The sequence below is a fragment of the Phalacrocorax carbo genome, chromosome 5 (genome assembly GCF_963921805.1).
Source record: "Phalacrocorax carbo chromosome 5, bPhaCar2.1, whole genome shotgun sequence".
Lineage (NCBI taxonomy): Eukaryota > Metazoa > Chordata > Aves > Suliformes > Phalacrocoracidae > Phalacrocorax > Phalacrocorax carbo.
The window spans coordinates 8,008,095-8,033,867 of NC_087517.1; the positions used below are offsets into that span (position 1 = coordinate 8,008,095).

At 39.3% G+C, this 25,773-nt stretch overlaps 1 protein-coding gene across 8 annotated transcripts in view; it reads left to right on the top strand.

Moving 5' to 3' along the window:
- Positions 1-3,886: 3,886 nt before the first annotated feature.
- Positions 3,887-25,773, top strand: part of ZRANB3 (zinc finger RANBP2-type containing 3) — a 53,896-nt gene continuing 32,009 nt past the window's right edge. Inside the window, exons 1-3 of one of the 8 annotated variants that reach the window (XM_064451054.1) lie at positions 5,286-5,468; positions 10,227-10,298; positions 12,630-12,788. In XM_064451054.1, coding sequence (XP_064307124.1) covers positions 12,637-12,788 — 152 coding nt within the window. In that variant the 5' untranslated portion in view covers positions 5,286-5,468; positions 10,227-10,298; positions 12,630-12,636. Of the gene's footprint in view, positions 3,950-4,713; positions 5,101-5,285; positions 5,469-10,226; positions 10,299-12,629; positions 12,789-16,652; positions 16,754-25,773 lie in introns of those variants that run through there. The other 7 variants (XM_064451055.1, XM_064451058.1, XM_064451060.1 and 4 more) reach the window with 7 other exon arrangements.

Consider the following 25,773-nt stretch of genomic DNA (forward strand, 5'->3'; position numbering starts at 1 on the left):
ATCCTGACTCACCATAATGTGAATACAGTAAAATGGTTTAGTTGGACACTAACAGAAAGCTATTACACCTCGCTTAGCTGCGAACATACCTCTTCAAAACAAGTACGGTAGGTTAACTGCTAGCTGATCGTACAAGACATTTTTTAGAAAAGTAGAAAATTCAGACCTTTGCTAAGAACGGTCAGCTAAACCAAATCCAACAATGACACCTTCTACATTTATGCCTTTTAATGGTTATTTTTTTGACCTGGTAACACAAGTTATCCAAAGATTATGCTTTCAAAATGAAAAAGCAACTAGGCTATGCTATTTAGCCACAGCTGTAATGGTATTTAAGATGTTTGCCCTGACAAGCTCCAGCCTTCAGACCATTCTATACACATGATTGGACAAAAGCGTTTCATAAATGGCAGTACAAACTTGCTAATAAACCTGGGGAGGTGGCAGAGTAATAAGTACCGGGACAAAATTCCATTTTATACACAAGTTTGAGTTATAGATTAAAGAATAACAAGAATTGATGTTGGGAAAGAGATAAAAGTACAGAAAAACTTGGCAGCAGAAGAACAAGGACAGGTGAACAATGTAGTATACAAATGTTTATGCAGAAACCAATGACTGCAGAGACACAAAGTCCCATTCCCCTCTAGAGATCCAAGATAATATCTAGAAAAGAAAGAAACCCTTGAAAAAGCATCCCACAGCCATGCTCTTCGATTCTACACTTTGCTTCTGCAGCCTGGATACAAACATACAATAACCAAACACAATATTCTTGGAAACTTAATTCTATATATTGGTGAAGGGTTCATCTCATGAAATCACACATGGAGAGGATTCTTCAAAACATACACTAAACTTCAGGAGACTAACTTATGCACAAAAGTAGCGGTGGAAGCTGTTCTGTAATTAAGGCTGCTGAGCTTCCATAAATCTGGTTTCAGACATTACTTCCTCTAAAACACTCCTTCAAAAAGTTATGGAATCAAAATAAGATTATAGGTAGGCTGAAAGTACAATTTTCTCAACAATATTTAATCACAATCTGTGGCTAATCTATTATCTCCTAGAAATAGAGCTTTCCAATACTGCTTTCAAAAATCTGTTAACATTGTCATACAGCCCAGCAGTCCACCACCTCAAAGGAAAGCCAACAAAGAAACACAGAGAAACACATAAAACCTACTTTAACGGGCTTGCATAGATGCTACCTATCATCCAGAGCAGGCACCATATTAAGGCATTAACATAGATTCTTCTTGCGTAAAGACTACAGTGTGAATGACCTTATTATTCAGGTCGTGCATTGCCAAACGACTCATCTTTCCATTACTAAAAGGCTCAATTTGGAATGCAGCGTTTAACAAAAGCCCTTGGGCCATTCCTATCCAGCCATTACTACGTGGAATGTAGGTGGGAAAACTGCCACTAACAGCTTAACTGGGGTCCCAACGCTTCTGCAGTCCTTCCAGCCTAGCAGTCCCCGGGTTACAGAACACTCCACCACTTCTGTGAAAGCTCCTTAGATGTCACACCCATGAATTACAGTATTTTGTATTTACTGGCTCTTGCTTACCTCTGCTCATATATATGAAATACAAAGAATTAGAGTATGCTGGAAAATTTCAGAACCTATACACTTTAATAGTAATTTTGTTGTCTATCACTAATCAGGACATCCGAAGTTGTTGCTATTTTTATGCAGGTAGTAAAAAGTTATAGCAGAGTTGTCTCGCTCACCAAAACAGAACAATGCTGTCAATATATATTAAAAGGTTTTTAAAAAATTTAATGTATGCTACATTGCAGATGATTCAAAGTTTATATTGCCTCACTAACATCATCTTTTTGAACGCATGGTCGAAAGTCCCATTTTCCCCAGAATCCAAAAAATGCAACTGTATCAACTACCTCTATAAGCCTACCACACAGTAACTTGAAACTTTAAATGCATCATTGTATTTAAAAAGATGTGGCACTACATTTCTTAGTAAAATTAACTCAGGGGACAAGTAAACGTGTGAAAACGGTGATACAAAGATACACAAACTTAAATTAACCCACACTACAGGATCAAACTGACAGCACTTTTCAACTGAATAAAGCACTAAACCATGATATTTGAACTTCATACCCAGAGCTATACCTCAAGCACCTCACTTAGAACATCCAGCCAGTTTGAAACAGTTTCAGACAGACTTTGAGCAAGTAGTGTAAAATAAGTAAGGTGAATATACTGAAACATGCGGAGAAATGAAAACCAAAAACTTAATACAAGTTAAAGAAAGACAAAAAAGCATAGACACAGTTATGCTCAAGACAAGAAAGAGAAAAGTAGTAATATCTGTCTCCTCAGATTTTCCTCCTTTATTCCTACACACACAAAAATATCATCAGAGGACCACTTCAATTCAAGTAATTCACCCTTCCCAAACCTTTAACAAATAGTTTATGGAAAACTGCTAACAAACCTGACCCAGCACAGTGCACACCCCTTAAAATTACTGGTATTTAGTCAAACCCATTTTTACTGCTGAGAAAATCAGCTGTTGATCTTGGTAGCAATATACAGTTTTGTAAATCAGAAAGTGATCTAGCAATAGTGAGTAATGGAGTTACAAGTACTACATTTTTGACCTTCCAAGATCTGAAAGACACAAGTCTTTCTGTTATCTTTACCACTGGGGCTTTTTTTTTCCCATTGAGGACTACAAGCTATAAAGTATAGATTTCCTACAAAACACTTAAACCCTCAACATCACAGTATTTACTGTAAAGCAAACACTTAATATTAGCTGCCTAGCAATAATACCATCATTAGTAACAAACACATGGAAGACTGTGGAAGAAAACATGTTTCCATTGACATCTCTTTCTCCTGAATAGCAAAGTGTTTGAATAAAATATTTTGAAAAGTATTTACAGAGCTACTTTTTTTTGTTGCTTTCACTTCAACAATAAATATGTATTCCTAATCCAACATCCTCAAGAAATACTGCATTGTAAGACTGCTGTGATCATGTCTTCTGCTTAGCATTCATGCAAAAAGCAAGTCTCAAGTACAATACTCCTTGTAGAAGATAAGACATGAGAAAGTAACCCTGTTGAAAATCGTAAGTTAATGCCTCAGTGCAAAAAGGTTAGTCTCAGATGCTCTGTCGGAGGAAAAAAAAACCCCAGCACATTCCCTATTCTGCATTAGCCATGCCATATCTCTCTAAGTTCAAGCTAATGATAAAAAGGGCATAAATATTAAAAATTAAAACAACTAAAAAAAACACTCCAAACCACCACACTTTTGTCGTATGTTGTGTATATTGCCTGAAAATGCACCCTAAACAAAGTACCCATCGCTTATTTTGGTTTCTTTTCCACCACCTTCCTAATCCAGCTTTCTATAGAGATCACACAAATCCACCAACATGTATCCTATATTACAGGCTTAATTCTGAAAAACAGAATTTGTGCATATTTTTAGCGTGAAAAATCTGAATTTTTCTTAGACTCAGTGTAAGAAATGACTGTCTCACTTCTTTTTCTGTCTCGCTCATAAAGTGAAACCCTTCTTCAGTGCAGAAAACTAATTTGAAAACATTACTAAAAGAAACTGTAAAAGCCAGACCGTGACACAGTTTGCTCTCGATTCTCCTTACACTTTGGATTACAGTATGATAGACATATCCACACGCAGAATTGTCCAACGTGCGACAGAATAAAACCGTGATAAAACAGCCCTCTTCCAACACCATCACAAGCAGCACGAATATAACATCAACCCCAGACAACACACAGGGGGGTCTAAACAGGAGCCCTCGCAGGCACGCTTGCGGGCTGGCACCACTACCCCGAGGGGCTGAACCCCAACCGCCCGCCCCTGCAGCGCCTGGCCCGGGGGCTCCGGGCGCTCCGAGGGCCTCCGGCCCGCTCCGGGACCAACATCCTCCAACAAGTAAGGGCGGCGGCGCGACCAGGTCGGGCCGGGCGGGACCCCGGGCCGGGGCGGCGCAGGGCTGCGGCGGGCTGCCGTCGCAGCCCCGGGGCGGACCGGCGGCGGAGCTCAGCCCCGGGCCGGGCCGTGCCCCACTCCACCAGTGGCGGCGGCCAGCCCTGCCTATATTAGGGAAGGGAAACGGGGCCGCGGCCTTTCCCCGCTGCACCGGGACACCTCCCCCCCCGCCGCTACCCCCCGCTCTCCGCACTGCAGGCGCGGCCGCCCCCCTCCCCTCCCCTCCCCTCCCCCGCTCTCCTCAGCGGAGCGCGCGACCCCGCCGATCGCCCCACGCCCGCAGGGTCGCCGATCCCCGGCGGGGCGGCGGGCTCCTTACCGCGGCGGCGCGGCCGACGGGCCGGGGCCGGAGCGGCGGTGGCGCGGCGGGCTCACACACGCGGGGCGCCGAGCCCCATCGCCAGCCCCGAAGAGCCGCCCGGGTTCCTCCTGCTGCCGCGGCGCGGAGAAAGGCCCGCCCCACCGCACGACCGCCACCAATAGCCGCGCGGGACGCTAATGATTAGCGGCCACGCCAGCCAATTCACGGCGCGGCGCCTTTCCTCGGCCCTGCCGGTGACTGGTGTCTCTCGGCGCTTACGCCAGCGCAAGCCCGCCCAGATGACACCGACCAATCCCAGGGCGCCTTTAGCTTGACAGACAGCCGTCAACACCAATAAGAACCCCTCCTTGGCGCAGAGACCGGCATCGCTACGCCCGCCCACTGTGGGCAGCCGAGGGCGCGCAGGCGGGCGGCTCCGGCGGCTAATGGCAGCCTGCCCGATCCCTCCCCCGGGCCGCCAGCCCTCCCGCGGCCGTAATATGCCCGTCGTCTGTCCCCACCCGCACGACCCCAGCGCCGCCAGGTGCCCTCTCGGCAGCCACACCAGGACCCCGCACCGTGGGCAGGACGTGCGCAGGGCAGGCCGGGAGCTGTAGTCCCCGCTTTGCTGCGCACCCATCTGCCCTCCGCGCCCCTCGCCCCGGCTCCAGCCCTCAAGCTGCTTTATCCGCCAACCTCCAGAGCCCTGCGGGCCCCTCGCTCGGCCCAGCCCTCAGCGCCATCCCCGCGCCTGCTACCCTCTTTTTACAGCCCGCCCACCTCTGCCATTGAGGTAACCGCGCCGCTTCCCTCCCCACTGCCCTCCCCGCCGGCTCTCTCAGCCCTTCCCTCTCTCCCCCGCGCACCATCCGAGCGAAGCGGGGGCTGGTGTGAGGCACCTCCGGGCAGGAACATGCCGTTTAACTCGCTCCCAGGGAAGCGGGGCGGGGGGTGGAGGGGGAAGGACACAAAAGCATAAAGAAAATCAACAAAAAAAGAAGACCCCAGGCCCGGAAGCGCCGCGCGCGCGCGCGCGGCAGACAAGCGGCGGGAACCGTGTGTGCGCGCGCGCTCCGTTCCCCGCCGCTGCGTCACTTCCGTGCGGCGGAGGTTTGAGCCTGAAGCCCGCGAAGGTGCGGGACCGTTGTGACGGCTGGCAGCGTGAGTGGTGTTGGGGGGGGTGTCCGGCCATCGCCTGAGCGTCCCCCTGGGGAGAGGGGGAGGCTCTGACGTTTCCCAACCGCCCCCACCGCTGTACCGAGTTGCGATGCGCGGTGACCCGGGGGACGGTGGCCGTGAGGGCCGCCTTACTGGGCCCCGCCTTACCGGGTGCCCTAGGGGAGGGGGGGTCCGGGTCGGTCGTTGAGCTCCCAGGTGACTCTTGTTCTTCCTCAGCACGTGTTTGTGCCCGAAGGCCTCGCTGGCTCTGCTTCCCTGGCCGCTGCTGGGCTCTGGCAGCGTGTGCCCGGGTGGTTCTGCAGTCGTAGGGCACTGCTGTGCGCGGGGGATTGCGTGAGGCAAAAAATATTTGCCCTGTGGCAGGTGTTAAGGTGTGTTTCTCTAAGCCCAGTGCACTGACTTGTGGAAAAGCTGCTGTATGCTATGGAGTTCTGTGATGTCCTTTTGTACTGTCCTGATTCTTCTTTTGATATCTTTTAAAATGCTGTCTTCTAATGATTTTGGTAGTTTTTCAGTTCTTTATCATTCCACTGGTAGAAAAATGGTTGATGAACCAAAGTCTTATGATTTCCTTAAAGCTTTAAAATCCCTCTTAAGGTTTATTGAACATGCAGTTGGGAGCATCAAGAGGGAATTTATGAAGCAAACAATTGATGGAAATATTTGTTTGTTTCAGGCACATGTTACTGAGCTGCATTAAAAATAAATAGTGAGTTTATATTATGATAACCGCTTGTGTTGACAAACAGCTGCAAAACTTAAATAGGCCTTGAAGCTCTCATTGGTCTTGTACCCAACATTCCCATAAAGAAACGTATCACCTGGGATAACATTCTCAGCAAGTTGGGTCTTAATACATACCTCCAGAAGGATAAGTGCCTGTAGTAACTACTTCTAAGTTACTAGTGATAAGACAAGAGGAAATGGCTTCAAGCTGCATCAAGGGAGGTTTAGATTGGATGTTAGAAATAATTTCTTCACTGAAAGAGTGGTCAGGCATTGGAAGAGGCTGCCCAGAGAGGTGGTGGAGTCACCATCCCTGGAGGTGTTAAAAAAGCATGTAGATGTGGCACTTCAGGATATGGTTTAGGAGACATGATGGTATTAGGTTGACAGTTGGATGTGATGATCCTAGAGTTCTTTGCTAACCTTAATAATTCTATGATTCTATGACAGTGAAATGCAGTGCAGCAGCAGCAGTGACAGAATTGTAGACTTTTAAAAGTTTTATTTTACCAGTATTTACACTGCCCTTCTCCCTCGGTGGTTACTTACTTCTCCTGATCATTTATGAATTCATTGAACATAACAGAAGTTGGAGCAGATTCTTTTGAAATACTGCTGGTGTTGTTTCTCTCATGAATGAACAGTCTACTTGTATTTAAAAAAAGTTTCAGTGCAATTTTTTCATACGGCAGCTCAGTTTTCTGAAAAGTTTGAGAGACCTTCTCAAAAGTTTTCCTCAAAATTATAATTACTGTACAAATATGTTTGTAAAACCCATTCTTTTTTAATTTAATTAATTGTGAAAAATAGTGGAAACTGGACTGCCAACCAGTTTATAGGTACACTGTTGTAGATCCCCTTCAAAAAACTTTAGCAGACTTGAAAGATAAGACTCACCTTTACAAAAGATGTGTTGACTCACACCAAATAGATGATGTATTTACCATGGTGTTCACAAGTTCTGCACATCATGATTTTTTTACTGGGTATTATGCCCTATAAATGAATCGTGCTATAGTTCCATGAGTCTTCCCGGTTCCTGTTTTTAAAAGTTGGGATCATTTACCACTAGCTACTCCTGAGATGCTAAAACAATTTTAGATTAAAAGTTACTGGGTTTGTAATTCAGCTATTTCATCCTTGATTTCCTTGAGAAAATACCATACAGTTTTTATTTTTGTACTCATAAAAGCTCTGTAACTGAATGACCTCTGAGTGAAAAGTTAGGCCTCTACACCAAACCTTTTAGGTCTGTTTTCTTTGAGAAAACTGGCATTCCAGAGCTTGTGATCTATAGATGTGGGCAGGTTGATGGTATGCATATTACAACGTATTAAGGACACCGAAACAAATGAAAAATTGTAGTTAGAGAAAACATGAACTAATATTTCTCTCTCTTCTTAGAGCTTCCAAACCTGCAACAGGTAGAACAACAGACACAAACTGGTCTTCGGCTACACTGACTAAATTATTTTTAAAAAAAGGCTATTTTTGTTTGTTGACATTATTACAGTGGTGTGCATAACTGATCTGTTTCAAAACAAAACATAAATGACCACCCTGCCAGACTCATTCTACACAAGTAAGGCATTGGTTCTTAGTGTAATTAGCAAATCAATTAAAAGCAATTTGGTGGAATTAATTTCTTCCTCTGTCTTATTTCATCACTATTCATTCTTATTTTGTACACAGCCAAAATAAATATTTCATAAGGTCTATCTACCTTCTGTAGTGCCTTCTGTAGCTTTGGATATCATAGAATAGTGCTGCAGGTATTAATATAGACTGAACGTGGATTTTTATCACTGCTGTTTATTCAGACATAGTGACAGACTTTGAATCTTCAGGGTATGATTTTTTTGTATGATCATTAAAAAAAGTGCACGTTCACAATAGTTGAAGTAAACTTAAAAGGTTTGGGGAAGAACTACATAAGTGTTGTTTTTTAAAAAAGTGCATTTTAGGTATCCCAAGTTCTTCAAACTTCATTCTGAAGTGCGTGTTCTCAGGTAAGCATGTCTCGAGCATCAAGTATTTTCCCTGAGGTATTTTTTTACTTGCCATGAACTCCATAGTAGTCAACTGCAACAGCGGTGGGTCATATATGCACAGCAGATGGCAAAGTCCATCTTCGAAATCTTGTAGTCCACGTTAAAATAATGGTGTAGATAAGGTAAATGCAAAGGACTGGAGCATAAAGTTGATAATTAGGAGAATATTGGGGTGATGTGATTGTGCAACTACTTTGCCTTTCCAAGGAGCAATGTCTGAAAGGTTCAGTACCACACAATTCATATTGCTGTCTTGTGCTCACGCTAGTGATTGTGTATGTTTTTATAATAGTCATTGTTCACTGTATGTGGACTTCTTTAGTTATTCACCATTCATTTCTTCAAGTATTCACCTAGAGAAAAAAATGAACAAAAACTTGTACATATCTGGTAGTTAGTGCTTTCTGTGTTGCTGTTGCTGCTTTTTGAGATAGGTCTTCAAAGGCAGTTTTAACCTTAGTGACTGATGCAGAACATTTTGTGTGGTAGTATTGCTATGTACTGGTGAATCATACATGCCTCCTCTAATTCAGATTTATGCTTCTGAAACTTCGTGGTTTTATTCAGTGTTTCAGTGAAAGAATCTTGTCATAATCTAGTTCAGCACAAAGTTAGTTATGGTAACATTTCATTCTCATATTGTCACTCACAGTAAGCTATGTAGCAAACTGATCAGAAACACTTTGTTTTTTCTGCTTTTATAGAATAGAAAATCATCATAGAAAATGAGTCAGAAACTTTCTTTGGGGGTAAATCACAGTTGTTGAGTGTCGAACAGGTTTCTTGGGTCCACCAATCCTGCAGCATACTTGTTTAAGGTCAGCTCTAATGAAATCTTTACTATTTGTTTTTTGCCAGCAGTCTTGAAGTACCTTAATCAACTTTTAAAGAAAAAAAATACTCTGTGGAAAATATTGTGATAGAACTATTGAAGTGATTATGATTGCTTTCCCAACAGTTAGAGCTGAAATGTTTGTTTGCTCAACTGAGAGATGAAGTGAGTATTTATCAGAGCTTTATGACTTCTTTTTTGTGAAATGCATCTCTTGAGTATAAAGGGCAAGCCAGAGGCTTTCCTTCCATTAAGAGAAGTTCAGTGATGAACATGCATCAAAGAGCCTTGATACTGATCATAATACTTTTATCTGCTGTTGAATGTTCCAGAGGCCTAAGGTACAAGAATATTGTTTCTTTAAAGATATGAGAGAGATTCCACTTATAAAAATGGGGGGAAGCCATAGTTGATAGTGCAGGCATGCTTAGATGACACAGAATGTCTGATTTGCAAAAGAAATCCAGATTTCCCTTCTCTATAAATGGCTATTTCATTGACATTCAGAAGGTATCACTCTTTATCTTTGGACAGGTTATGTTCTAGAAGGCCTTTAGTCAGAAGTCTGTATCAGGAGGAGGTTTAGCAGTACTGGGCTCGTCTCTTGTTAGGTTACCACCTTGAGTGTGTGACCTGATATGAATCTAGGGAGAAAAGGTCCTGTCTTTCTGCTGATAGTACCACACTTATTTGAGAACTGGGCTTTCTGTGCTATTAGAAACACAACAGCAGCCTCTCTCCAGCTGTGGAGTTCTTATTGCTGTGCAAATCACTTGTCTCATGAGTAACATCAGGTGTTCAGACCCTTGAGTTACATGTTTGTGAGAGCAGGGTTGAAACCGTGTTTATACAGAAGTCCTTAAGTGTATGCATATACACGCACACACGTATCTATGATTCTGGTTAGGATTGTTATTTTCATAAATGTGCAATAATATTTCTAGGGCTTTATATGTGCAACAAAGGATAACTCTTCAAGAATGTGCTTCTTCAAATAGATTCTCTGGCAGCGAAGTAATTAATACAAAATAGAACAAAATCCATAGCAATGGTAGATACAACCCTTATGCCTCAACTTTGAACGTCACTCAATATTTAAAATTTAAATTCATTTTCCCCCTCTTTGTCTAGCAGAGTGGCACGTCAAAACAGTTGTGGTTACACAGCATTTCATTGCAGAAGTCGTAATAGGCGCCCAAGAAGGTAAGCACACAAATTCTTCAATGTTACCTTGTTCAATATTTTCACAATGACAGTCTCATGGAACTTGACCATAGGCTCGTCTGCAGCATTTTCTTTGCAGTTTTTTGGATGTCTGTGACGTGTATGTTGAGATGTATGCCTATACTTCATCATACAAACAAAAAAAGCATACACTTTCTGCCTGTCTGAATGTCATTAGTCTGACTGGTGATGCCAGTAACAGGGTAGTCCAAAATCCTCCTTTTTCTAGGGTTCTGCAACAGTTTAGTTGTAGAACAGTACCAGTTCTAACTAGTAGCTACAGAGTAACCAGTTCTAGCAGTAACCAATACAACCAGGTCCTTTTTATTTTTTGGTGGAGGGGTGTTGGGGTGGGGTGGGTCCTTTTTTGGATTTGGTCTGGGGGCGTTTTGTCCAGTTACGGACACTTTTGTCAACAGTACTGACTGTGCCAATTTTCTTTTTGCTCCAGAAGTGGCAAAATCCCTATAACTTATTTTTGCAGTGCTCTCTAGCTCTATTCTTTCCCTTTTTCTCCATCTCTCCCTGGTTTTCGGACAGCATTCGCTGTCACACAAGACAGGCCAGGGCTTGGTGGGTCACCCCCCTCCCCTGCACGCCCGTGAGTCCACCCTACACCCCAGCCCCACACCCCTGCCCCACACGGTGCAGCACCGTGGCCCAGGCTCAGCGCGCCACCTGCACCCTGGCTGAGCACCATGGAGAAGGGCTCATGGGGGCCAGCTGCTTCCCACGCTCTTGGAAAACCTCCAGTGGGAACCTCCCCGCTCCCCTCCCAGCCCAGCAGAAGGGTTTCTTGGCTTTAATCTCACAGAGGCCCGTAGAAGATGGAGCACTAGAACATGTTTGCATAGTCGCGCTAGAACAAAAGCCTAGGCTCTTTCAACTTGGGCTATATGGAGAGATGGATACGGTGCGGTAGTGCAGTTATAGCTAGGTTCTCTTCACTGAAGAGAATGTAACTTCAGCTGGAAGAGTGTACATCAAGTCTTGTAGCTAAAATTTCATAAATGGAATTATTTAGGAATACAGAGGTGCTGTTCTTTCACTGTGGCATATAGTTTCATCTGAATCAGTCTGTTTTACCTCCTCACCTAAACTCCATGACAGTAGAAGGAAACTGCTGCAAACTCTGTTTTGCATGATCGTGCTTTATGTTGATTACTTTAAGTGTTTTAATTGTCCCCAGATCTATCTTACTTTGTAACCAGTCAGTGTAAAAAAGAAAAAAATAGATTTTTTAGTCCTGCAGATCCTTGAAGTGAATGACCATTTAGCTCATCACATTTCTTCTTGTGATATAATGGTTCTTCCTGCCAAACCGTATCTGACTTCTTCCAAGTTGTTTCAGAAATACCAAAGTAATTGAAAGTATTAAAAAAATCTGAGTGCAACCTGTTCAGAATTTTGGTATCAAACCTGGTGGTACAATATCTACTGTTAACAATACAGGAAGCGTATTTTGGCTGTTGTTCTTTGCTTCTGTGATCATTAAGAAGGTAATCCTGCTCCTCACACAGGCCGTGAATCCAAAGTAATTAGGTAATGCTTTGATGTAAATGTTTGTTGCTTTCTTCATGTGTAATTAGCACACTGCTACTGGACTTTTTAACCATTTGTTTGTTTAAAGTATGTTGAAGTTGTAAGGGAACAAAAGCAAGTATTTCTTCTCTGATCTGTCCCCCTGAACAAAACTGAAAAATCCACATTTTTAGTCTGAAGCAGAGTATGAGAATTCTCCTTGATTAATTCTGTGCTTTAAGATTGTTTCTTTCTGAGGGAAGTAAAGTTCCTTACTCTCCCCCCCACCCCTTCCCCCAGACTGGGCATATTTTGCCCTTTTTTCCTTATTTGATTCTTAGGATTAAAAATCTGGGGGGGGACTGTTAGTTCCATAATCAGAAGATTATACAACCTTTTTTCTGTAACTCTTCTGAAAAATGTTTACTAGAAGAGTTGTATTTCAATGCCTCCAAGTTAGCTCTATTTGAATGGCCAATAACTGTCATTCATGAATAGGGAACTTTCTTAAATAACTATTTCATAGTGTTGAGGAAGTGATACATGCTGGCCTCTTCATACTGGAATAATTAGAATATTTTATTGATACTGAGGTGGTGGGCTCTTCCCCCATCATCTGCATTATTTTATGCTTTCTAGGAAGAATTCTCAAGACTTGAGAAGATTTGTGTAGATATCAAATATTTCAAGGCGGAGTGATTATTATTGTTCCATGAAGCTTTATTCTGTAACCTATTGCAGACCCATCTTTTAAGTAAGATGTCCTTTTTTTGGTTTTGTTTCCCTTAGGTTCAACATGGCTAGTACATTCCGGGGAACACCTACACTTGAAGCTGCTTCTTCAGAAAACATTGATGCTAAACTGTACTTTCTACCTGAAAGACTGAGAAAGAAACTGCTTCCTTTTCAGGAGAAAGGCATCATATTTGCACTTCAGAGAGGCGGCAGGTAAAATCCTTATTGTATTGTGTGCTAAAAATAATTAGTTTTGGTAAACATAAATTAATTTTTACAAAGACTATGCAATACCAGCAGCTCTTAGGTGAGTTATATAACAGAAATTTTTCGTAAACTATAACGTGGTTTAAAATGAGGGGTTGTTTTGTTATTTCCCCAGAGGATGAAGAAGTGCTTAATAATGCATTATGCAAAAGAGAATTGTAGTATCAAAGACCTCCACACATAAGAGGAGGTTGATATCAGTAGGACCATCCTTTTTGTCATGTTAATAGAGATTCTTAAAATAAGTTAATTCACATTTGTTTCTTTAGTTCTTAATGGCATGGTAGAGCTGTTGGGAGAATGACTAACAGATCTTGATGCATCTGTGTGATATTCTATTTTAAACTTGGTACAATTCTGACATGCAATCAGGGTGTTCTGGAACTCACTGAGCTGCAACAGCAGAGCAGAAGAAACCTTGCAGAGTGCTCAGTTGGCAAGTGCAGCAACGGGTAGAGTAGGTATTCAACAATTAAGTACCTGATAAATCAGAAAAATAGTTTATGCAGCAGCAGCTGGAAATATTTTGCAGAGTAAGAGCCTGTTACTGAGTTACAGGGGCAAAGAGGAGGGAAGGGAAATGCTATTTCCATGCTTATAAATTTTTAGAAAATTTAGGCAATTGCAATCTAAAGCCATGAAACTACTGTATGTTGCTCTTTTGGAAAGTAATGACATTTTAGAGGTCTGGCACACATTAAATTATTTCAGCTTAGGTTTAAAGAAGGACAAAGCTAGTTTCTGATCATTTCATTGTCTTGCTCAGAATAAAAGGCTTAAGTTTTAAGGGGGTTGCTTGCTAACGTTTGTGACTTTTTGCAGGAGAAAAGAATGTGCATCTCTTTCCCTGTAGGGAAAAAATTGGAAAGGAAGTATTTATCATCAGCTCTTACAACTATACGGAATTTTTGATCAATTAAAATTTTCTCTGAAGATTTTCACTTTAATTCTGTTCAGTTGGCTGAAAACCTTCAGCAATTATAACATTGCTGTCTTCGGGGAATGAAGCAAGCCATCGTTTTTTATGCTGACTAAGTAGCAGAGTAGGAAGATGACCCCAGCCATTATCGTGCAAGCCTGAGATTTAAAAAGCTTTCTGCTATGTTGGCATTAACTTCCCTGTGACCACTGGTCATATTAGGCAATTCCCTGCTGCCTAGTGTGTCTGAGAATAAATGCATGCAGTTTATAATGGATCACTAAGACTTTGATAGAATAGACAGCCAAGTCTACATTAGAATTTAATAAATCCAAAGCCCTTGGTTACCATATCTCAGTTGATCTGATTCTAATAGGGGGAAGTGAGGTTTATATAGTATGCAGCTGAAGTGCATTTTTATATAGGAATAGTGAAATAACAGAAGACATTAAATGTGTAAAGTTTCTTTAATGTTAATTAGTGTGGGCTAGTGGATATACTTGAAAGTAGCGTAATCTTTTGCAGGCAATTATATAATATAGAGGTTCCTCAGGAAGCAGCTTAACTGTAGGACTAGATAAATTTTAATCAGATACTTCTTTCTTCTTTTTGTTTGAGAATTAACAATTGCCAGCAAGACGTATCCAAAAAGGTTTGGAATACCTAGGCTAATGACTCTTTTTTAAAGGAGGGGATAACATTATTTTCATTAGAATTATGGGATTTATGTTGTTTTCTTTCCTTGAAACCCCTCATTAACAGAAGACTGTTGAGTAATATAGCACTGACGGTTTTACTGTGGCATGCACATGAAAGTTTTTTTCATCATGATAGCAAGAAATCTCATTCCTTGGCATAGCAAATCCTATATGTTAGGTGGGTCAAATTGAGGAATTGTGCGCACACCTTCAGCCAGCCTCTATGTAAAGTAACATTTATTAAGTCAAACTTCCCTGAGGAATATTTTTTTAAATCTGTCCCTTGCTCAGGCAGATCTAATTTTCTTTCTGTCCCAAAACGGAGAACAAGAGCCTCTGCTGCTTGTAGCTGAGTTTTCTTATTAGTTTGTCAGCCCTTGACTCACCCAAGTCTCTCCCTTTTGTGTACTCCATAATGATTTAAGCCTTCTTTCAGTATTCCCTGTGGTATATTTAGCAGGATGTGGTACTTTTCCATAAAAAGTGTCTTCTCTAGTTTTAAAAGTATATAAACATAGGACTTGAAGTAAGCAGTATGTGCATCTCGGCTGTTCTTTCTTCTCTCCCTCAGGCTACACATTCCCTTTGCAGTCATCACTTAATCTATGCTTTGCTGTAGTGGCAGGAAGCTGGTGTAGAGTAAGTGCTTTATCGGCTGAAGAGATTCAAGTAATATTATCGTAGGTTAGACAAGCACCCAGCATGAAAAGGGTCTTATTAGAACAAACTTTTATTGCTCTCACGGAAGGGGCTGGGAGCAAGCTATTAATTCCATTGTCTTTTCCCAGAGCATAAAATAAATATGCTGTTGTGATGTGTGCTTTTGATTCATTAGTAAATGAATCAAAGGCTTTTTCAGCAGATGCTCCAAAGGCATTGTCTAGACTAAGAGAGACTGCCTAACATTCTTCTAGGAAGTAATACTTCTAGAGCCAAGACAACACTGTATAGCTCAACATATGCTAACATACCTTTTAGCTCACGGACATGCCTTAACGGTAAATAACGGCATGGCTGCTTATTCCTTACTAGAGATTATTTTTCAGAAGAGCTCTTGGGAATAGGTACCTTGTAATGGAAACAATGTTTGGTCTTTATTTATAACCTCAAACATTAATGTGCACAAAAGATGGGTGCACACACGTTCTGTCCTTGAAAACGATGTTATTTTTATGCTTTTCTCTCACAAAAAGTATGTTACTTTTAAAAACAGCATCAGTATGTATTTATTTTATTTATATGTGCTTTAAACTGTCTTTTAAATAGAAATCAACAAACTTACCCCTTCCAAGAACATAAACTGTTACCAATGAGCTCAGGAAGTATTTTGGGTTGATAGGGTCAGTTGTCTGTATGCTTTTGGGAGGTGGAGGTAAGCAGTTCTCTCTGCTCTTTGCTAGTTATTAGCCATAGTTTGGGCAGATATGGACAAATCCCCATATATCTGAGAGCTCAGAGTAACATAATCGTGAGTGAAGAGGCATAAGCAAAAACCTTAAAGTAAAGGTGTCATCTTGCTTATTGGGTTTAGTTGTACTGAGCAACAGAGTGTAATTTTCAAGCCTATTTTATTCTTCCATGTAAAATCTATGAAGTATGCTGCAGGAGGCTGACCTGAGAACAAAGGCCTGAACAATACTGAGAAGTCACCAGCCAATGGTCAGGTGTTAGTGTAGAGGGAGTGGCAGTGTTGAAGCACAATACTCTGGAAAAAGCAGTAGACGTTTGGGCAAAATATCCAAGATGCAGAGATATGTGGGCAAATAGCTTGATTATACTTACAAAGATTGTATTGATTGTATTCAATCTCTTTTGAGACCACATCTCATTTTGGATATTAACTATATTTGTTGTTACTGTTCACTAACATAGTATGTAGAAATTCAGAGTCTCTTTCTACCATCTACTCTTTTTTTATATCCTCTCTTTATAGGTGTGTGACGTCTGTCTCGTATTACAAACAATTTGCTCACCTGAATATATTGTAAAAGTCAGAGGCACACTATTGTTTGAAAGTTAGATCTCTTCCTACTGAGTAACATGTACAAACCATACCACTAAATTCTTTATCAAGTTTTATAATAAAAACTGTCAGTGTGTGATTTGCAAACAGTTATTTAGCATTGCTTGCCTTCTTGATGGTATCTGAAAAAGATGCCTTCAGACACACAGATACTTACTTTTTTTTTTTAGAAATGTTGGCAGAACAATTTGTTTAAGCTATCTTGCTTGTGGATGCCGAAGAGGACTTGGAGATATTTACCACTCATGAAATAAGCTTTTCCATTATAATTGTATGCTCAAACTGTTTTACTGGTGTAACCTAGTTTCCTGTTGTGTTTTCTTCTCACTTTCTTATACAAGGTTCAAGTCCATTAATATTGTAACTTCTATTTTCTGGCAAAAAAAAAAAAAAGAGGGTTTTTTTAAATTTATAAAAGTATTGAAATGCTTATCAGTACATTTACCAGTATCTGTATTTTACTCCAGTATTGATTTATAGATTATTTTTGCTTTTTAATGGTACCTTTATAAGTTTTAGAGGTAATACATTAACTTCTATGTTCTGGAGCATGTGATTTTTAGTTTCACACATATGCTGGCTTAAGATTGCTTACTGAGTATAGACATGGTAAGAAAGTGGTAAATGACAATGAAATGGATGGCAGTGACATGATATGCAGAGTTCGTATCTGGCATTAAGAGGTGTCAGCTTTAATGAAAGGGTATTTTTTGTTAGGCAGGCATTTTCTAGAGTAAGAAAAAGTTGCATAGTTTTTAGTGTTGTTTTGGATAGTAGGCTACAGAGAATCATCATGATAGTGAGATCATTAAAGAATGGAATGCAAGTGTCCCCCCTTATAATAATGAATCAGTTGGTTGCACTTCAAAATAGTACTTTTTTTTTTTTTTTTTTCTACTGACTGTGTCTCTGATCTCTAGCAAGTAACACAGGAGAAATGCATAGTTAATTCTTTGTTAATTAAAGCAGATTTTTATTTCAAAGACTTTGAGTCTTCATAGAAATTAATTTCAGCATCCCTCTTCAAAGTAGACCAGAAAAACAGAGGCTCACTTCAAAATTTCCTCAAAGCTTATGAACGCAGCTAAAAGGTTCTAGCTCCAGTTTCTCGCTGGAAAGGTAGAGTGTATACAGTCTGCGGAGATGTTAGTAGTTGAACCATAGAAAATATAGCTCTTGAGCAGGAAGCAAATAGAAATATTTAGAGTTCCCAGGCACAGTATATTCCTTTGTAGGGCCAGGAATTTCTGATGTAAGTCATGTTTAAATTCTTGGGCAAATTTCTACACAAATGTCTTTAACTTTCTAGGATGGTAGTAGGAAAGAGTGATGAGAACGCACAGAAACTGAGTCTAGATATCTGCATCACCTTAGATTAACATTTTTTTTCCCTCTTTAAAATCAAAATTCTGAAGTTCTTAGAAATCCTTATTCTTAATATGCTTTGTTGTATGTCATTCAACCTGCCTAAGCATAAAAAACCCCACCCGATATTCTGCATGTCCGGTGTGTTGGGTGGGGGTGGAAATGTGTCTTTTTAATAGAATTTTTTAGACCTTGTGGAAGAGATTAAGCTTTCTTTGACTAGACTCTGAACTAGATAGGCTGAATCAAGTGAATTCTTCTGTATTAGTCATTGAATAGTATGAAAGGTATTTCCATTTGAGTTGAGTGCCTAAGGGGGTTATATTTCTAGCATTTGGAAGCTGCTAAGAGAAAATATGTTCAATCTATGTTTGCTTCCATGCACATTCTAGTTTGTGCTAGAACAGTAGGTCCTTTTCTCTTACATTTTTGTTTAACTGTTTTTCCATTTCACTCTTATTTATGCCATTTTTACTAGTTCTGGGTTTTGTGTTATCTATTACTCTTTCTTTCTCCTTCTCTGTAATGCCACTGTTGCTTTCTATCTAGTAGTGCCTTTTTAAGTTACAAGAGCTTTTGTTTTACTTTGCTTTTATCTTTACTATTTATCCATGATTACTGATTGATTTGATTTTTCAGTGTATTTCTTTTCTAAAGTTTCTTACCTTTAGTAGTACCTATGAATAAGAAAATTTCAGAGAAGAAAATACATTTTAATTCCGTTTCCATTTTGAAACACTAGGCCTAGATGCATGTTTACATATCTGTTACTGTCTATGTCTAGTTTTTCTGTCCTTTGTTTGAAAGGTCATAGGTTGCTGCAAGTCTATGTTATGATTAAATGCAAGACCAACTGCTTTTTAAGATTGTCTAAAATCATCTCTCTTTTTTTTCAGAATCAGCTACATGGTTTAAAGGAACACTTAACAAAAATATTTTACAGGCTACTGTTGGATTGTCCCCCAGTATTATTTCTCAGTATATCTCTTCTGGGAGATGTGGCATCTTATTTTCAGTTGAATTTTTTTTTTACTGTTTTCACTTCTGTTATAGGTCCTCACAGAACTGCAGTCCATTAGTTTACTTAATGTCCTAGTTTAACTTAAGCAAGTAGCATAAATCTTCATTTATGTACTGAAGATATTAACCACTAATTTCTAAAGGCAGAGAAATGTAACAGAAATGGTTGACATGGAGAGTTCATGTTTTATGGAGCTATAGTTATTTGATAATTATCAGTATATTGGTTTTGACTTCAGTTATGGAAAACATTTATAAGAAGAGTTTTTCTTCAAGCTTTATTCATATTGAGCCATTTTGTTTTGAATAAGTTGCTGAATATCTTAGTGAGCATTCTGACTATTTCCTTGTAAGCACATAATAACTATCTATCGTTCTTGTATGCTACAGATAAGGGTGTAGAACTGTTGTAAGTACCAAACAGAATATCCTTTAATGACTCCAGATGTTGTAGTATCACTGTTGTTGTGAGACTGGAGTTAATCTGAATTCCTGTTATCAAACTTGTGACCAATTTGATCTTAAGATGGAGAGTTCAGAATTTAACATAAAGAAAAATTAAAAACTAGACAAGATGAAGTTAATCATAGCCTCTTTCAGGAGATCTACTTATTCTCTCTTGTTTTGTCACACTGACTTTGATAGATGCCTAATTATTTAAATCTGTGTGTTAGAAAGTGAAATTCCATTCACATTTAGGTTTTTTGGGGTTTTTTTGTTGTTTTTTAGTCATGTCTAGGAATATTTCTCTGTTTAATTTTTATTTTAATTTGTACTTGGTGATTTGAAGCATGAAGTGCCATCAACAAGCGTGTCCATTGGTTGTAGTCCTTCAGATCACAGAGAACTGGGTATAAAAATAACTAACTCTTTAATGTGATTTCTGTGTCTATTCTCAGTAGATTATGGTTAGATAGTCAGAAGGAGACGTTTGAAACAAGGCATAAGTCTCTTGCTAGTGTGAGAAAGAAATCTTTTATTCCAACATGTTCAGCAATTCATTTTAGATATATGAAATTATTATAATTTTGTGATAAATCTGAGTCCTTAAACCCTGCATCATAATCGATGAACATATGTTTCCAGTCTTAGAAAATAAAGCTGAAAAGTAATCCTTGGGTAAGAAGAATGGAATGGCTATTTAATGAATATGGATGGATGGAGACGATCACACAGTTAATTTGATACATTTCAGCAATTAAATATGGAGTAGCTCTGTGAGTACTGTGTTTTTAGAGAACTGTTTCTTTTTTTAAAGTCATTGGTTTGTAATGTTTCAGAGTATATTTCACATCTGAGAAGTGCCAAAGGGGAAAGAGATGACTAAACGAAGATGCTAGCTCACAGAATAAGGTTCAGATGCAGGAAGTATGAATGAGAGATTGAGCCAAATGCTGCAGAGCCTTCATGGCCAGGGAGGCTTGTTTGGAAGTGATGCTGGAGGAACTGGGAAGCAGTTCAAATGGAACAAAAAAAACGCATTGTCAGTAAGCGAATGTAGAATGTCTATCAGGAGAGGAACTGGGTGAGGTTTAAAAAAAATATATTTCAGAACCGTAAAAAGCAATGGTAGTAACCTGAGAAATCACCTGGGCTTAAAGATGGACTTTTAGTAGTAGGAAAAGAGAAGAAAATACAGATTTTGAGAAATGCAGAGCACAATTTGTTAGAATGGAAGAGAAGAACCAAGTGATATGAAGACTACAAGTGTAGGTAGTAGGTTGTCAACAGCGATGGAGAGAGGGGAAAATTAGTTTAGTGTCAGCTGTATGCAGTGGAAGTTTGCAGCAGGAGAATCCACGATGAAAAAATGGTGTGTTTAGCTGGAAGCACCAGGGAGAGGGCAGAATGAAAGTGATCGGCTTTGAGTATGTGAGACAAGCTGCTCTAATGCGAGTGAGAAAAAGTCAGGTCTTAAACAAGTATGAGACAAATTCTGACTGACTTAATGGCAGTTGGAAGGATAGGAAGAGTGTTGGAGAAAAGCATGACAGCACAACCCTTCTCCTCTACACTCTTCTAGAGAATCATTAACACTGCAGATGTGGCAATTTAGTGCATCTTACATTAGATTGAGGGTGGGTTTTTTTAATTATTTGGGTTTTTTTTTAAATACCTAGCATACTTCAAGAGCAAGGATATAATCTAGCTTAAATCTTCTGGAGCTCTATTTTTGGTGAAACAACCTTGATTATTTTTGCAAGGAAGTCAGCTCTCTTTGTTCTAGTTTTAGGACTGTGTGCTGTGATTACTGACACACAAATGTAATGGTTGCTTGCGCAGTTTTATATAAAAATGTACTAAGTTCAGATTCCTTAAATAACCCTTGGTTAAGATGTTAGTGCTAAAGTGTTGGCTTGTGAGTAGGAGGTAAATTATATGTTGTAGCGTTATATAAAACTGACTCACATGAGTAGGTGAGAATCCCAAGAATATCAGGACACCCACACTAGTGAAAGAAAGATGCGAGCTTCCTCTGTACAACATGTTCCAAAGACTGCATTAACAAAAACAGCTTTAATTTATTTGAGTAGTAACAAAATTTTTCAGTGGTTTAAGAAATAAAGTGCTACTGCTTTGACTGTTTGTCTTGGAAAATGCATTTCAAAGTGAAGGAATTTGTTCTGAAGAAGTTACCTGTGGGTTGTTTGTTTTTTTTTTCTGGATAAATAGCTGTTGAAAATTAATCAAAAAGTTAAATTATCCCTACAAGCAAGCAGCAGTTGTATTGGATTGCTATACCCCTTCAGCTTTTAATCCTCCATGTAAGGAAGCAGAACTCTCTAGTTTAGAGAGGATATTATTGCAAAATATTTCTGTAGTTACAAGAAACCTCTACCACTGCCTGTATTACTTAATAGGATTCTTGGTTATACAGACCTTGGATACATGCCAGCGTGTTGTTAATCGGCATTCTTGCAAGAGCAAAGTTCAAAATTAGATGTTTTTTGTCTTTGCAAAGATACCTTGCTGAAGTAGCCAGAATTAATAGAAGAAACTTGAACTGTATCATTTGCTTGATTACTATTGCTAACATGTCAAAAGGGTGACCTGAATGTAACCCAGACACAGAAATAGAAATTACTTTCATTTAAACACTTTTTTCCTTCACTGAAACTTATCTTTTATGACACTTCTAGTATTAACTTCTTTCTGATGTAGACTGTTTCGTGTGGCTGTATGACATATGCCACATGAGCTTAGCCTCAGTATCCTTCTCCTTCTCCAATCAACTCATCTGCATAAATTTTTAAAGATCTGCTTCTCCTTCTGCTTTGCAAAGATGGTTCCAATATTCTTTACATCAACACAATCGGGAGCTCTTTCTGTGCTCTTTGAGGTTTGAAAAATTATGCTTTCGGACCTTCCTGACCAGAGCTTTCATAGGGCTAGCTTTTGGGTTTCTTCCTTAGTTCTTTCACCTGTTTTTTTTGCTAACTTCTGGTTTCTCTCCAAGGTTTGCTGTAGTAAGAACCTGCAAGTGCACCTTTGCTTGGTGCTTGATACCTTTACAGGACTGTTCTGATAGTGCGTGCTAACTCATAAATATCTGGTTCTGGGGTTCTGACTCGTCCAGCTTTATGTGGTCCCAGCTTTATGTGGTCCCAGCTTTACGTGGTTTAGGTGATTCTTTGCATTTAGAAGAAAGCTTCAAACACAGTGATGGGTTTTGTGTATAACCTCAGATGCTTGCATTTGTTCTCTTGTGTGGAGTTCAACAATAAGGTTTTTGGACCTATGTGCACCTGAGGTGAACCAACACAGCAGACTTCTTGCTCTCTTCTCTGCATGCATATTCACTTACCAGGATACATTCTCGCACAAAGCTTCCTGGCTTGCTCTTTGTGTTTGCATTTTAATGGAAAATGTAGTTTTATTTTAAAGCTAATACATCTCAAAATGAAAGGGTTGTTAAGTCCTAGCGGAGACTAGACTATGTGGTTACCTTCTATTTATGAAAGGTACTATTGTGTCCAAAGCCCACTGCTAACCTCACAACTACAAACGGGTTATGAACAGTAGGAAGCCAGTAGCAGCATGTGCAATGCATCCCAATGAGATTCTGATGCTTTCTGTTAGGAAAAAATAGCAGATTTCCTTGATAAATGGACAGAGATTCAAATGCTAGCCACAGGATTCACTATGAAGAAGGGAAACGTTTACAAATGAAATGGGAAAGCATCTGAAAGAATTTGCCATTGACTGTGTTGCTTTTTGTACGCTTGGACTTTGCTACTGAGAGTAACTGAGACATCTACAGTGAATTTTTTTTTTCCTGCTTTTCTGAAACTTTTGACCATGTGGGCTGAGCTTATAACAGGATATGAAACTGCGTATCATAGCTCTGATTTATATTCTTGGATAGAGCTATTATTAAGGTGTCATATGAACAGATGGGATATGAATGATGAAGCTCAGATTGGGTAACTACCAGTTGAGAGGAAATGACTAATTGAACTTTAGAGAACAAGAAGTCTGTCTTCTTGCAGTCAAAACACGTGAAACAAAAATACATATTTGTCCCTTCAGTGTAGCTGAAGATCTGTTTCTTCTGCTTTGACAGCATGGAACCTTTATGTTCATGTTGGCAGTAATATAGAACATACTGAAGTTTGTTTTAAGTAGAGGTTGCATATTTTTAAGATTATGTAAAGCAAAATCTGAAGTATCGCTTTGTAACAGCCTAATGCAACTACTAGGTATCTTATGAGTTCTGTGTGATCTGGGCTATAACGATAGGGAAGTTCTTTACATTTCAAACCTAGTTGTTTTGATTATAAACTGGGAACAGTGATTATTTCCTTCTCAGTAATATAAGCTGCTTTTCATTGCACTAGAATCTAATGAAAAAAATTTTGACTTCTCATACTTTGTAAGTACATTAAGCAGGCATCTTTAAGGTTCTTATTCTCAAACTGTGAAAACTACAGAGGATGAATACTCTAAAATGCATTAAGTCCTAAAATAATTTAATATCCTCAATTTCCACTTACATTAACTTCTACCTGTATCATAAACTTATCTTGTGTATCATGTCAAAACTTTTATCAAGTGTAAGTGTCAATACTGTTAATTAATTGGCAATCAGCAATATTAAAACTAGCACTTCAGGAATTTGTCTATGAGCAGTGTGGCTCAAAACAGTGATTCATGTTGCTAACTGTATCATAACAGAGTGCTTAACACATTCAGATACTCTAACTGGAGCTTTAGAAACAATTTTGTGCACCTGATTCATATCAGTCTGATATGTCTAGTCGAATGTTTAAACGACTAAAATGAATGTATGGGTTGCAAGTATAGGAAGAAAATTCCAAACTAATTATGACAAAGCTATTTCATCATTGGGTGAGGGAAGAGAATGAATACTTAAGTAAATAGCAAAATATCACTACAGATATATAACTTCTAAGCATATGGGTGTTTCTGTGGAATGTCTATTGTATTGGCACTGCAGAAACAAGGAAGATAAAACTGTGTTGATCACTATACCGTTATTATCTTTTAAGAGTGGTTATGTTATGGATAAAAAGTTGGCAGTTACTTCCATTCATTTACCAGCAAAAAGATGATGAGTTTCTATAAATATTTAAAAGCCAGCAACTTTGTCGCTGCTACATAAGAAGTTGCACTTCAGATGTATTAAGTGGAAGTTAATAGACCTGAAAACAGAAGATACTCTATAGCAGCAAAGATTCTATGACCACAGCCTGATAACGAGTGCGAAAAGGAAAACAGAACAACCTCTTATTCTTTGGCAGACACTCAAGTCATCAAAGTTTACGTGGCTACAGTTCACTCCAATTAAAAAAATATAATTTTTTGGAAAAAACATCTGTTCCTGTGGTTGACACTTTAAAAATTCTTTATTTTAATTGCTATTTAGCTTCTAATTGCCAGAACAATTTGTAAATCCACCTGAAATTCTTCATTTTAGCTTGTTTTCCTGAAAAAAAGAGTGACGGTCCAAATAGTTAATTCACATGTGCCAAAGAACAGTGCAGTAGGATCTTATGTATTCTCACTTTGATGTCTGTGTGTCTGAAATGGCATAATTAACATTTCATTATTTATGCAATTCTACTAAAATATAAGTTGATATGCTGAGATATACTGTATTTGTCAGCACAAGTTGGCAAGGAACATTTGTATTCCTGTCCTTCTTACCACATTTCCTTACTACCAGATGCTACTTGGATGCAATAAATTCAGTTATTGCTATATTTGTACATTTGATCTGACATCCTTATATTAAATATACTATATTGTTGAAGAAGGTCTTTGGTTTATTCTTGAGATGTCTCTGCTCTGTAGCTGGTTGTTGTAGTCTTACTCATTTTCTGCATTTGTATAAGATGTTTAAAAAACCCTGTAACACTAGGTTGTTGTGCACTCCAATTGTTTTCAGGCTTCAAACTGTTTTTAAAAGACCTGATTAATATACTGAAAGGATTTGGTCTCTGAAAGAATCTGCAAAAAGAAAGACTTGTTTTGTGAATTGCCTGAAGTGAAGTTTAAAATGAGTATTGAATGAAAAAAAAATCAGTCTTTGAAGTGGGCAAAACCCAACATTATTTTAAAATTAGAGTAGTGTATTAGTTGTCTGCAAATAAATGTCTTTGCCCAGCCACAGATGACAGGCATTAAGGCCCCACAATCATGAGTTGCCAGTAAAAATAATTCTCTTCCTGCCTTTTTTCCTTTGTAAATCTGTGCAGACTTGGGAGGTTTGTTTTGTGATGTTGTCTTCCTTTGCTATCATTGCTCCATCCCTAACAATTTGGAGGGGGAGAGTGGTTACAAAGCATTGCAAGTAGATAGTTTGTTACTTATAAAAAATGATGTTATATAAGATAAAAAAGAATTCAAAATAGAAGTTAGTTGAAAGGAACTGATGAAATTGGT